General features: G+C 42.9%; 1 protein-coding gene across 1 annotated transcript; it reads left to right on the top strand.

Annotated features, from left to right (window-relative positions):
• Positions 1–5,744: 5,744 nt before the first annotated feature.
• On the top strand, positions 5,745–6,977 carry LOC135051866 (vomeronasal type-2 receptor 26-like). The gene is made up of 2 exons (XM_063957410.1): positions 5,745–5,748; positions 6,073–6,977. The coding sequence occupies exons 1-2, from the start codon at positions 5,745–5,747 to the stop codon at positions 6,975–6,977; spliced, it is 909 nt and encodes a 302-aa protein (XP_063813480.1).
• The last annotated feature ends 6,238 nt before the right edge of the window (positions 6,978–13,215 follow it).

The following is a 13,215-nucleotide window of genomic DNA, read 5'->3' as shown; positions in this document are numbered from 1 at the left end:
CTTCAGCACGAGGTGGAAGTGGATCTTGATCTTTCCCTAATTTTGGAACCTCAACATTTTTGTTCTCCATATTTTAATAGGCACAACTAAAAGGCACCTCAGGTAAACAATGGAGATGAATGGATTGGATACTAGTATACAATTATGGACGGGCTGCCGAGTGCCGACACAGAGGTAGCCACAGCCGTGAACTACCGCACTGTACTGTGTCTGCTGCTAATATATAGACTGGTTGATAAAGAGATAGTATACTCGTAACTAGTATGTATGTATAAAGAAAGAAAAAAAAAACACGGTTAGGTGGTATATACAATTATGGACGGGCTGCCGAGTGCCGACACAGAGGTAGCCACAGCCGTGAACTACCGCACTGTACTGTGTCTGCTGCTAATATATAGACTGGTTGATAAAGAGATAGTATACTCGTAACTAGTATGAATGTATAAAGAAAGAAAAAAAAACCACGGTTAGGTGGTATATACAATTATGGACGGGCTGCCGAGTGCCGACACAGAGGTAGCCACAGCCGTGAACTACCGCACTGTACTGTGTCTGCTGCTAATATATAGACTGGTTGATAAAGAGATAGTATACTCGTAACTAGTATGTATGTATAAAGAAAGAAAAAAAAACCACGGTTAGGTGGTATATACAATTATGGACGGGCTGCCGAGTGCCGACACAGAGGTAGCCACAGCCGTGAACTACCGCACTGTACTGTGTCTGCTGCTAATATATAGACTGGTTGATAAAGAGATAGTATACTCGTAACTAGTATGTATGTATAAAGAAAGAAAAAAAAACCACGGTTAGGTGGTATATACAATTATGGATGGGCTGCCGAGTGCCGACACAGAGGTAGCCACAGCCGTGAACTACCGCACTGTACTGTGTCTGCTGCTAATATATAGACTGGTTGATAAAGAGATAGTATACTCTAAACTAGTATGTATGTATAAAGAAAGAAAAAAAAACCACGGTTAGGTGGTATATACAATTATGGACGGGCTGCCGAGTGCCGACACAGAGGTAGCCACAGCCGTGAACTACCGCACTGTACTGTGTCTGCTGCTAATATATAGACTGGTTGATAAAGAGATAGTATACTCGTAACTAGTATGTATGTATAAAGAAAGAAAAAAAAACCACGGTTAGGTGGTATATACAATTATGGACGGGCTGCCGAGTGCCGACACAGAGGTAGCCACAGCCGTGAACTACCGCACTGTACTGTGTCTGCTGCTAATATATAGACTGGTTGATAAAGAGATAGTATACTCGTAACTAGTATGTATGTATAAAGAAAGAAAAAAAAACCACGGTTAGGTGGTATATACAATTATGGACGGGCTGCCGAGTGCCGACACAGAGGTAGCCACAGCCGTGAACTACCGCACTGTACTGTGTCTGCTGCTAATATATAGACTGGTTGATAAAGAGATAGTATACTCGTAACTAGTATGTATGTATAAAGAAAGAAAAAAAAACCACGGTTAGGTGGTATATACAATTATGGACGGGCTGCCGAGTGCCGACACAGAGGTAGCCACAGCCGTGAACTACCGCACTGTACTGTGTCTGCTGCTAATATATAGACTGGTTGATAAAGAGATAGTATACTCGTAACTAGTATGTATGTATAAAGAAAGAAAAAAAACCACGGTTAGGTGGTATATACAATTATGGACGGGCTGCCGAGTGCCGACACAGAGGTAGCCACAGCCGTGAACTACCGCACTGTACTGTGTCTGCTGCTAATATATAGACTGGTTGATAAAGAGATAGTATACTCGTAACTAGTATGTATGTATAAAGAAAGAAAAAAAAAACCACGGTTAGGTGGTATATACAATTATGGACGGGCTGCCGAGTGCCGACACAGAGGTAGCCACAGCCATGAACTACCGCACTGTACTGTGTCTGCTGCTAATATATAGACTGGTTGATAAAGAGATAGTATACTCGTAACTAGTATGTATGTATAAAGAAAGAAAAAAAAACCACGGTTAGGTGGTATATACAATTATGGACGGGCTGCCGAGTGCCGACACAGAGGTAGCCACAGCCGTGAACTACCGCACTGTACTGTGTCTGCTGCTAATATATAGACTGGTTGATAAAGAGATAGTATACTCGTAACTAGTATGTATGTATAAAGAAAGAAAAAAAAACCACGGTTAGGTGGTATATACAATTATGGACGGGCTGCCGAGTGCCGACACAGAGGTAGCCACAGCCGTGAACTACCGCACTGTACTGTGTCTGCTGCTAATATATAGACTGGTTGATAAAGAGATAGTATACTCGTAACTAGTATGTATGTATAAAGAAAGAAAAAAAAACCACGGTTAGGTGGTATATACAATTATGGACGGGCTGCCGAGTGCCGACACAGAGGTAGCCACAGCCGTGAACTACCGCACTGTACTGTGTCTGCTGCTAATATAGACTGGTTGATAAAGAGATAGTATACTACTAATATTATATATACTGGTGGTCAGGTCACTGGTCACTAGTCACACTGGCAGTGGCACTCCTGCAGCAAAAGTGTGCACTGTTTTAATATAATATTATGTACTCCTGGCTCCTGCTATAACCTATAACTGGCACTGCAGTAGTGCTCCCCAGTCTCCCCCACAATTATAAGTTGTGTGAGCTGAGCAGTCAGACAGATATATAATATATATATATAGATGATGCAGCACACTGGCCTGAGCCTGAGCAGTGCACACAGATATGGTATGTGACTGACTGAGTCACTGTGTGTATCGCTTTTTTCAGGCAGAGAACGGATATATTAAATAAACTGCACTGTGTGTCTGGTGGTCACTCACTATATAATATATTATGTACTCCTGGCTCCTGCTATAACCTATAACTGGCACTGCAGTAGTGCTCCCCAGTCTCCCCCACAATTATAAGCTGTGTGAGCTGAGCAGTCAGACAGATAATCAGATATATATAATATTATATATAGATAATAGATGATGCAGCACACTGGCCTGAGCCTGAGCAGTGCACACAGATATGGTATGTGACTGAGTCACTGTGTGCTGTGTATCGCTTTTTTCAGGCAGAGAACGGATTATAAATAAAACTGGTGGTCACTATCAGCAAAACTCTGCACTGTACTGAGTACTCCTAATGCTCCCCAAAATTAGTAAATCAAGTGTCTCTCTAATCTATTCTAAACGGAGAGGACGCCAGCCACGTCCTCTCCCTATCAATCTCAATGCACGTGTGAAAATGGCGGCGACGCGCGGCTCTTTATATAGAATCCGAGTCTCGCGATAGAATCCGAGCCTCGCGAGAATCCGACAGCGTCATGATGACGTTCGGGCGCGCTCGGGTTAACCGAGCAAGGCGGGAAGATCCGAGTCGCTCGGACCCGTGAAAAAAAACATGAAGTTCGTGCGGGTTCGGATTCAGAGAAACCGAACCCGCTCATCTCTAATGATTACATTTATAGTCGGTGTTGAAGCAGAAACATGCCAAAGGGAAGTGTTACTCAAGTGGTTTCTACTGACACAAGTTTTTGCCTCCTGAGAAAAACTATGTTATGGTTAACAAAGAGCTATTGGGTACCAAATTGGCTTTGTTAGAAGGAGATACATTTCCCATGATGGTTTACACTGATAACAAAAACCTCATTGCTTAAATTATGGCCAGACGAAATGGTTATTAATCTTCAATCGATTCAATCTAGTCATCACATTCTCCCCAGAAAAGAAGAACATCAAGGCTTATACATAGTCTTGTGCATTCATTTCCTTTGAGAAAGAAGAAACTTATGAAAACAGACCAATACTGAATCCTACTTTTTTTGTGTCTGTAACCAAAGTTCAGATTCCTCCAGAAAACATATTTGTGGCACCAGAACTATGTGCAAAGTTGCACCAGTGTGCATATTCATCATACTTCTCTGGTCATGCAGGGTTAATGAAAACTTTAGAGCTACTTCTCAGAGGGTATTTGTAGCTGACTGTTCATTGAGATGTGAAGAATTTTGTGGCAGCCTGTCCTATCTTTGTTCATACCAAGATTTTACCTCATTCCCCATTGGGTCCATTACATCCATTACCAGTGCCCAATCATCCAAGGACTCAATACTCCAATAACCTCAGCCCCAAAGATGGCAGAAGTATTAAATAGAGAGAACTTAACACTGCATGGGTTTCCAAAGTACAACGTTTCAGACTGAGGGGTAAAAATTCTGTTGAGCACTGTGTGTTTTAACATTAATAAAAGTTTCTCCTAAGCTTATAATCCTCAGAGCAATTGGCAATCTGAGTAAGTGAACCTGTAGAAGTTTATTAGAGTTTAATTTTCTGCCAGCCAGGATGATTGAGCCAAATTCTCTCATAATAATCTCTATCACTAATACGACCTGGTGATAGCGTGTTGCTTTTAACTCAACTCAGACAGTTAAATGTTGTTACTGTGAAGCTTACTCTAAAATATATAGGTCCATTTCAAATTCCCCAGCCAATTTGTCTAATGTATTTAGACTAGTGATGAGCGGATTCGGTTTTACTCGGTTTTACTCGGTTCTCAAAACCGAATCTTATTGGCTCACTGATGTCACGTGTTTTGGATAGCCAATAAGATTCGGTTTTGAGAACCGAGTAAAACCGAGTAAAACCGAATCCGCTCATCACTAATTTAGACTGAATCTTTAAGGTACACTCAAGATTCCAATTATATTTCATGTTTTCCTTCTGAAACCTCAGGTCCTTAATTGATACTCGGTTCTGTACAATACTACCTCCGCCATTCCCGTAGACCATCAGGAGGAATACAAAGGAAAACATATTCTGGACTCCTGAATTACTTGAGGCACAGTTCAAACTCTGGTGGACTGGAAGGGATATAGGGGGTGATACAGACCTGATCGCTAGGGTGCATTTTTTTGCATCCCCGCGATCAGGTAGTCGCCGTCTAACAGGGAAAGGGAGATTTTGCTGTGCAGGTGTATTATCGCATGTCCAGAGAGCTGCACAAACAAAAGTTTGTGCAGTCTCTGCACAGCCCAGGACTTACTCACACGCTGCGATGATTGGGGCTGGAGCTTATGTCAGAAACTCTCCCTCCAAACACATGAATCCTCATCTTTATGGACACTCATCTAAAATGGTCAGTTGCCACCCTCAAACGGCCTCTTCCTGTCAGTCACCTTGCAATCGTCCATGCGATCGATTTGTTCGCACCATCCCATCGCTGCCCTTTGCTGTGGACCAACGCGCCTGCGCATTGCATATGCATGCGCAGTTCAGACCCAATTGCCCACTGTGTGAAAATGAACAGCAATGACCAGGCCTGAATTACCCCCATAGTCCCAAAGAATGTTGTTGTGTCAAAGCCTCAGATATTCATTCTCTTAAGCTTCTTTGAAAAATAAAAACTAAACTTTTTTTAGGGGTGTTTGGTGCCCACCCTAGAGGGGGAAGGTAATATCACAATGTGCAAGAGCCTGAGGTTCACTTTCTGGGTCTGGAGGTGCTAGTCCCTCATGTGGGGGCATCTTAATGTGGCATCCATCATTGCTAACAGCTTTCCCTGGCTTCAACTTCCCCTGTCTGTAACAGGTGGTCGCAATGTTAATGCACCAGTGACCGACATGCATAGTCTGCCAATTATCACTTAGTTGTGACACCATCAATGTTGTGACCGCATCTGAAACAGGCGTTCTTGGTATCTAAACGTTATGTCACATTTGGCATGAAATATTAACTATAAAAGGAAGTATGGGTTAGTATCAGCTAAATTTATCGGTGTTGCAACAACCAGTATTTACACTAGTCTTAAGTGATTCAATTAAATCATTTCAAGGAATACTGTATTACATTTTGGCAGGATTTATAATCTTATGTACTTAATATATTTCCACAAAATCTTTCAACTTTTCAATGTTTATGCTAATAAATGAAGCAGAGAGTATATTTGATACAAAAAAAGCCTCACAAACACTTTTCACAAATAAATAATGAAAATATGAAATTAATATGGAGGTTTTAATTATTTAATGTAGAAACACAACTGACAAATATTTTTTTTCCCATTACATTTTTACAGACAGTGAGACCTGCCATAGATGTCCTGATGAAGAGTGGCCGGATGAGAGAACAATTAGATGTATTCCAAAAACATACGACTTTCTGTCATATGAAAAGGATAATGTGGTTTTAATTTTTGCAGTAACAGCTTTATCTTTTTCTGCCATAACATTATTTATATTAGGGAATTTTATATATTACTGGTACACTCCAATTGTGAAAGCCAATAATCGGACTGTAAGCTTCATTCTCCTGGTCTCCATCTTGCTGAGCTTCCTCTGTGTGTTCTTATTTCTCGGTCGGCCGGTGGATATTACCTGCAGGCTGAGACAGATGTCATTTGGGATCTTCTTCTCCACAGCTATCTCTTCTGTACTGGGCAAGACAGTCACTGTCTGCATTGCTTTCAAAGCCACCAAGCCTGGCAGTCTATGGAGGAAGTGGGTCACACTCAAAGTGTCTAATTATGTTGTCATTATGTGCTCCTCTGTCCAAGCTGTGATCTGTCTTATATGGATGTCTGTTTCTCCTCCCTATCAGGAATATGACCATCACTCCTATCAGGGAATGATCACCATTCAGTGTAATGAGGGGTCAAATATTGGATTTTACTTTATGTTGGGTTACATGGGGATCCTGGCAGCTGTGAGCTTTGTTCTGGCTTTCATGGTGAGGACATTACCGGACAGCTTTAATGAGGCCAAGTACATCACCTTCAGCATGCTGGTGTTCTGCAGTGTCTGGATTGCAATGATCCCGGCCTATCTGAGCACCAAAGGGAAAGACACAGTGGCTGTGGAGATATTCGCCATCCTGACCTCATGTGCTGGAGTTCTGGGCTGTATATTTTTCCCAAAAATCTATATTCTGCTTATGAAACCTGAACTGAATGCGGGAAAACTCATTATAGAAAAAAAAATATAGACAATATATAGAAAAACACAAACACCATTTTTACACATCTATTTTATTTATAGCTAATGCAATATTGTATAACATATGTACTTTTTAACACTGTATTTTAACAGTTTGTATATTTAATGGGTTTGTGTTTATTATTCAGACTTACTGTATTACAATAAATAATGTAGTTATAATCAAGGTTAAAACTTTATAATGATATTTTAATCTATTTCTTAAAAGTTATTTTTTTACAAGCAATTAAATTTCACAAGTAAAGTACAGAACATACTACATGACAACTCAAAGCAGTGCAGAGCATATTGTAGCAGGATTCAGGATTCAATACAGTGCAGTGCCTGTCTGAGTCAGTAATATCAGGGCTTCTGCTCAGAAGTAGGGGTAACAGATAGTGTGATTGGGGAAAGGGAGAGCACATGAGGGTAGAGGGACCCATTCATTTGTGCTAACAATATATGAGAGGGATATTTTAAGCTTTGGAATGTTATGGAGACTCTGATAGGGACGGCAGAGGATAAGAGTTCCAGTGAGAAGAATCTGCACAGAGGAAATGCTGGTGGTGGGATTGGGGGTGATATAATCACTTGGTAGGAGAGGCAGCAGTAATTGGAAGAGAAGGTTGAAGAGGCAGAAGTGTGGAAGGCATTAAGGTTTGAGATATATTGTAGAGGGGAGAAGATTAGGTGAGAACATTTTACATGATAGTGATGAGTTTACCAAAGCAAGGCATTGCAGATAAAGGAAGAAGAAACATTTTGGTCAGAGAGATTATAAGGCAGGCAGCAGCAATGAGGAGTGATTGGAGTATACAGAGTCAGGAGTCAGGGAAGCCAGATAAGAAGAAGTTGCATTAATCCAGTTGAGAGATTACCAGTGAGTGTATGTGTGCAATTGCTTTCTCTAGTGCAATCTGATCCTGTTCAGATGTGTACACAAGTGTGGATTCCGAGTACCTGGAACACCCTACCCCCCTCCGATGATCCAATTTTCTTTTTTGTGTGACAGGGACAGCTGTGTTTCTGTCTCAGCAATAGCCATGACCGTGACCACGGAGCTACTGCAGCAGCAAGAACAGAGAGCTATGTAGTTCTCAGCTCAAAGAACAGAATGTCCGGGGGGAGCTGCTGGCTGCGCATGAACAGCCGTTCCCTCCATCCTCACTGTGCTCCTAGCCCCCATGGTTGTCAGAGTTGTTCGCTCGCTAGCAGTTTTTAGCAGCCGTGCAAACGCAATGTCGCCGCCCACTGGGGAGTGTTTTTTTGCTTTGCAGAAGTGCGAACGCCAAAAACATTTTGTGCAAAACAAGACCAGCCCTGTAGTTACTCTTCGTGTGCTTTGATTCTAACATTGGAGGGTTGGCTTTTGACATCACACACCCGTCCAGCGTTTGCCCAGCCACGCCTGCTTTTTCCCTGGCATGCCTGCGTTTTTCTAAGCACTCCCTGAAAACTGTCAGTTGACACCCAGAAACGCCTCTTGATGTCAATCTTCTTGCGGCCGCCAGTGCAAATAAAAATGTCGCTAGAACCTGAGCAAAAGCACAAAGGACTTTGTACCCGTATGTCATGTTTATGCATTACGGTGCCTATGCATGCGCAGAGATGCCAAATTTTAGCCTGATCACTTTGCAGCTAGCGATCAACTCGGAATGAGCCCCCATGCTCTCAGCTCCTGGATGCATACAATGTATACAGTGTTTGTGTGTTTTGTGTATGTTTGAATGTGGTATATATATATATATATATATATATATATACACACACATACACGCACCTATATACACTATTTATATATAGATATATGTATGTTTGTATATACAGTACATGTATACACATATACGGAATGCCGGCGGGGGAGCACAAACAGCCCCTTGCAGACTCGCTGTGCTCACCACGCTGCAGGCTCAGTGGCGACACAGGCCCATTCCCATCTATGGGTGTCGTGGACACCCACAAGTGGAAATAGTCCATGTTAGTTGGCATGCCAACTATTGAGATCCTCAGGTTGAGGAATGTATGGGGAGGTGTTGTGACCGGCCGTCTCCCGATCGTTGGTCACATAACTATATCCCATATAAACTTTTAGGGTTTTGGTTTTGGATCTGGGTTGGTTTTGCAAAAACCACCCTTTTGGGTTTTGGTTTTGATTTTGGTTTCTGGATTTAAAAAAACAAAAAACATAAAAACAGCTAAAATCTCAGAATTTTGGGGAAAATTTGATCCTATAGTATTATTAACCTCAATCACATTAATTTCCACTCATTTCCAGTCTTCTCTGAACAACTCACACCTTACAATGGGGTAATTCAGATCAGATCATTGCTGTGCATTTTCGCACTGCAAAAGATCAGGTCATAACAGCTCATGCGTGTGCACCGCAATGCACACGTGTGTTGGACAACAACTGGCTTCGCCGGTCAGCGATGTGATGGTGCAAAAAATCCGATCGCACGGGCATTCACAAGGTGATTGACAGGAAGAGGCTGTTTGTGGGTGGCAACTGAGTGTTTACTGGGAGTGTCTGGAAAAACACAGGCATTCCCATGCATTTTCAGGTAGGGTGTCTGACGTCCTGGGTTGTGCACAGACAGTACAAAGTGCATTTTTGCAGCTCAGCTACACATGCTTTTGCACACATGTACGGTGAAAATACACTCCCCCTGTAGGTGGTTACTATCTGATCGCAGAACAGCAAAAACCACAGCCCAGCAATCAGAACTAAATTACCCCCAATACTGTTTTTAGGACAAAAAAAATTCCAGTAAATTGTCCGCAATCCAGATACAGATAAAAACTTCCCGTGGCCGCTGTTAGAACAATGGTGGTCATTCTGAGTTGTTCGCTTGTTGCCGTTTTTCGCAACGGAGTGATTAGGTGGAAACAGTGCATGTGCATAGTACGCAGCATGCATGCGTTCACTAATTTAACACAAAACTTTGGAGATTTGCACAAGCTCGAACAACGTTTTTTTATCGCTCGAGTGATCGTAGTGTGATTGACAGGAAGTGGGTGTTTCTGGGCAGAAAATGGACGTTTTCAGGGAGTGTGCTAAAAAATGCAGGCGTGTCTGGAAATAACGCAGGAGTGTCTGGAGAAACGGGGGAGTGGCTGGCCGAACGCAGGACGTGTTTGTGACGTCAAACTAGGACCGAGGTGATCGTAATCTATGAGTAGTTCTGGAGCTACTCAGAAACTGCAAGGAATTATTTAGTAGCGGTTTTGCTAATCTATCGTTTGCTATTCTGCTAAACTAAGACACATACCCAGTGGGCGGCGGCCTAGCGTTTGCAATGCTGCTAAAAGCAGGTAGCGAGCAAACAACTCGGAATGACCACCAATATCAAGGAAAAAAAAATGGGGATAGAAGATGGTTTCACATAGACATTGTGTGGGAGATTCTTCTAGCCAGAATTTAGGGTTGAAGGGTCCCATAAGGGTAATTAACCCCAATATTGTTTTTAGGCCAAAAGGTTTCACCGAGGTAACTGAATGACTAAGCTAAGTGACACAAGTGGGCAGCACAAACATGTGGCCAATCTAGGAGTGGCACTGCAGTGGCAGACAGGATGGCAGTTTTAAAAACTAGGCCCCAAAGAGCACATAATGCAAAGAAAAAAAAGAGGTGCAAGATGGAATTTTCCTTGGGCCCTCCAATGATGATTAAAAATTAGAGAGGCACACGCAATCAGGAACGACGCACAGGCTTTCACCTCTACTTCTATACTGGTGTGGAATGGAAAGGACTTCAACCAAGCAAATATATAATTAGCACATTATTGGACAAATTGAAAAACTAGTGCCAAAGCTCAGAATTTGTACCCCCTTCTCCATTTTCATGGATTAAGATAATCTCAGATTTAAGGCTGGGATGCAAATAAACTGGTGTATACCGCAGGATCAGGATTGGATATTTTCCCCTTCACAGAGTCTGGAGACTTATTTTGTGAAAATCTTGTGGGTTTCTTTTTTACATTTTTTAATTGCATTATTATTTACATATTATGTGGCAGATGCCTTATTTTTGTTTTTCACAGCTCCCAGTTACAGGCATGTGAGAATGCCTGTGTGTCTTGTTTATTTTGTTTTATCTGCTCCTCCTGAGTCCCTATAGCAGCCCTGAATGGGGCAAGTTGAGTTCGGGTGGGTTCGGTACAGTACTAAGCAGGACTGTGCAGTGAATTTTTTGTTATTGAGCCCCTGCCCTAGTGAAGCTTACCACTCTACAGTCCAAACTCATTTCGTATTACAAGTAGGACTGTGGGAGGAAGCAATGCTAACCCCTGTGTCACCAGCATGCCTCAGCCTGGCAAGTCAGACAGCTTCTTGGCTATAAGCCACCATGAGACTTCATACTGGGCCCTTATTCAGTAACTGTTTGTACCTCACAGGAGCTCCTGGTCCATCTAGTGCTGTAGTGCAATGGAAAGATGATGCAATGCAAGATCACTGAAACTCTGTTCTAACACCGCAAGGTCTTGCAATAACCCTATGCATCCCTTACATAGTAAATGATAGCGCTGGGAGGCGCACATCCCAGGCCAATGCCTAGGTACCGGGATGCCGCACCTCCCACCAACCCTTGCCCCACGCCTAGTAACAGGCGGGCACCGGGCGCGAGGTCTCTTGGTCCCCACCTTCCCCGTTGCTTAGGGTATGATGTACAGTACGTGCCACAGGGCAGCTGCATAGAGTTTGTTAATTAGACTTCAAGCATTCTGATTGGTGCAAGCACCATTTATAGTCCCTTCCTGGTCACTCTCAAAACACTGGTGATAGTTCCAGCTCTTGTGAGAACCTGTCAGCTCATATGAGAACCTGTCAGCCTGTATTATACCGGTGATTCCAAGACCCCGTCTGACTGATTTCCTGATCTGATCCAGCTAGCCTTGTATTTAGGTTTTGGTGTGGAGTTTCCATACAGGCACTTTCTTGCCTACATTTCTTTATTGTATCCACCTTGTGCATTGTTGTATTAATATTTAATTAAGTTGTTTATTACATCCTGTGCATTGTTGCAATTACAAATCATTTGTATATACAGTCTCTTTGCTTATAATACCCTGTGCATTGTTGCATGTACATATTGATTGTGTAAGAAAATACCCCTCAGACTGTGCCTTAGAATAGTAGTTAGGTTGTGTCTGATGTATGTCTCACTGTACTGCATTTACCCCTGCCCAGCCTCAAATAGACGCCTTGCCCATATGTAAAACCTGTGGGGCATCTAAGTACAGAATGGGCCTAATTCACCCTGGAAAGGCGACTGCTATAGGAGTAGCATAGCATTACAAGAGACTAAAAGACTGCTGGTCAGTGGGTAATTGCGAGAGCGTCATAAGGCACCATATATAATCCTATGGAACTGAGTGTAATCATGACAGTATCACCAGCCCACAAACCAAAGCTCCTTGTGTCGTTTGTTTCCGGATGGATCCAGCACAAAATACGGCCCAGATTCTGGCGGGTAAGATCCAGGGTTTGACCCAGCACCTATGGGACCTTACCCTTCGTGTGGACACTCAGGAGTAAAATCACAGGACCCAGACTGTCTCTTCACCTGCTCCGAGGAAACCTAAACTAAACCTCCCAGATAGGTTCTCTGGGGACCGTTAACAGTTTGTGAACTTCCAGGAGAGTTGTAAGGAGTATTTCAAGCTCAGGACTTACTCTTTAGATTCTGAGACCCAGCGAGTGGGAATCATCATTTCCCTGTTACAAGGTGACCCACAATCTTGAGCCTTTGGCCTTTCAGCAGATCACCCCAGTCTGCATTCCGTGTATTCCTTCTTTAAAGCCTTGGGAGTCCTCTATGGTGACCCAGATCGGGCAGCATATGCAGAGGCCCATCTTCGTTCCCTTAAGCAAGGGAGAAATTCTGCCAAGGTTTATTGTACTGAATTTTGCCGATGAGCCAATGACTATGGTTGTAATGACCCGGGACTTCAGAGTCAGTTCTGGTAGGGGACTAACAGAGCAAATTAAGGATTTCTTGTCCAATATCCTTTCCCGGCCACTTTGGATGCACTTATGGTGTTAGCCATCAAGTAGATAGGCAGATCCGGAAATGGAGAATGGAGAAAGAGGCTCCCACACCTACATCTCATTGGATGGTGCCAGAGGTTGCAGGGAATACTGAGGAACCCATGTAAATCAGGGCTTTCCATTTGACTCCTGACGAGAAGGCAAGACACTGCAGTCTTTATTGCAGGACCAAGGGGCATCTGGTGAACTCTTGTCTGCAG

The sequence above is a fragment of the Pseudophryne corroboree genome, chromosome 1 (assembly GCF_028390025.1).
Source record: "Pseudophryne corroboree isolate aPseCor3 chromosome 1, aPseCor3.hap2, whole genome shotgun sequence".
In the NCBI taxonomy this organism is placed as follows: Eukaryota; Metazoa; Chordata; class Amphibia; order Anura; family Myobatrachidae; genus Pseudophryne; species Pseudophryne corroboree.
The sequence above is the reverse complement of the archived record's forward strand: the minus strand, read 5'-3'. Positions and strand labels throughout refer to the sequence as shown.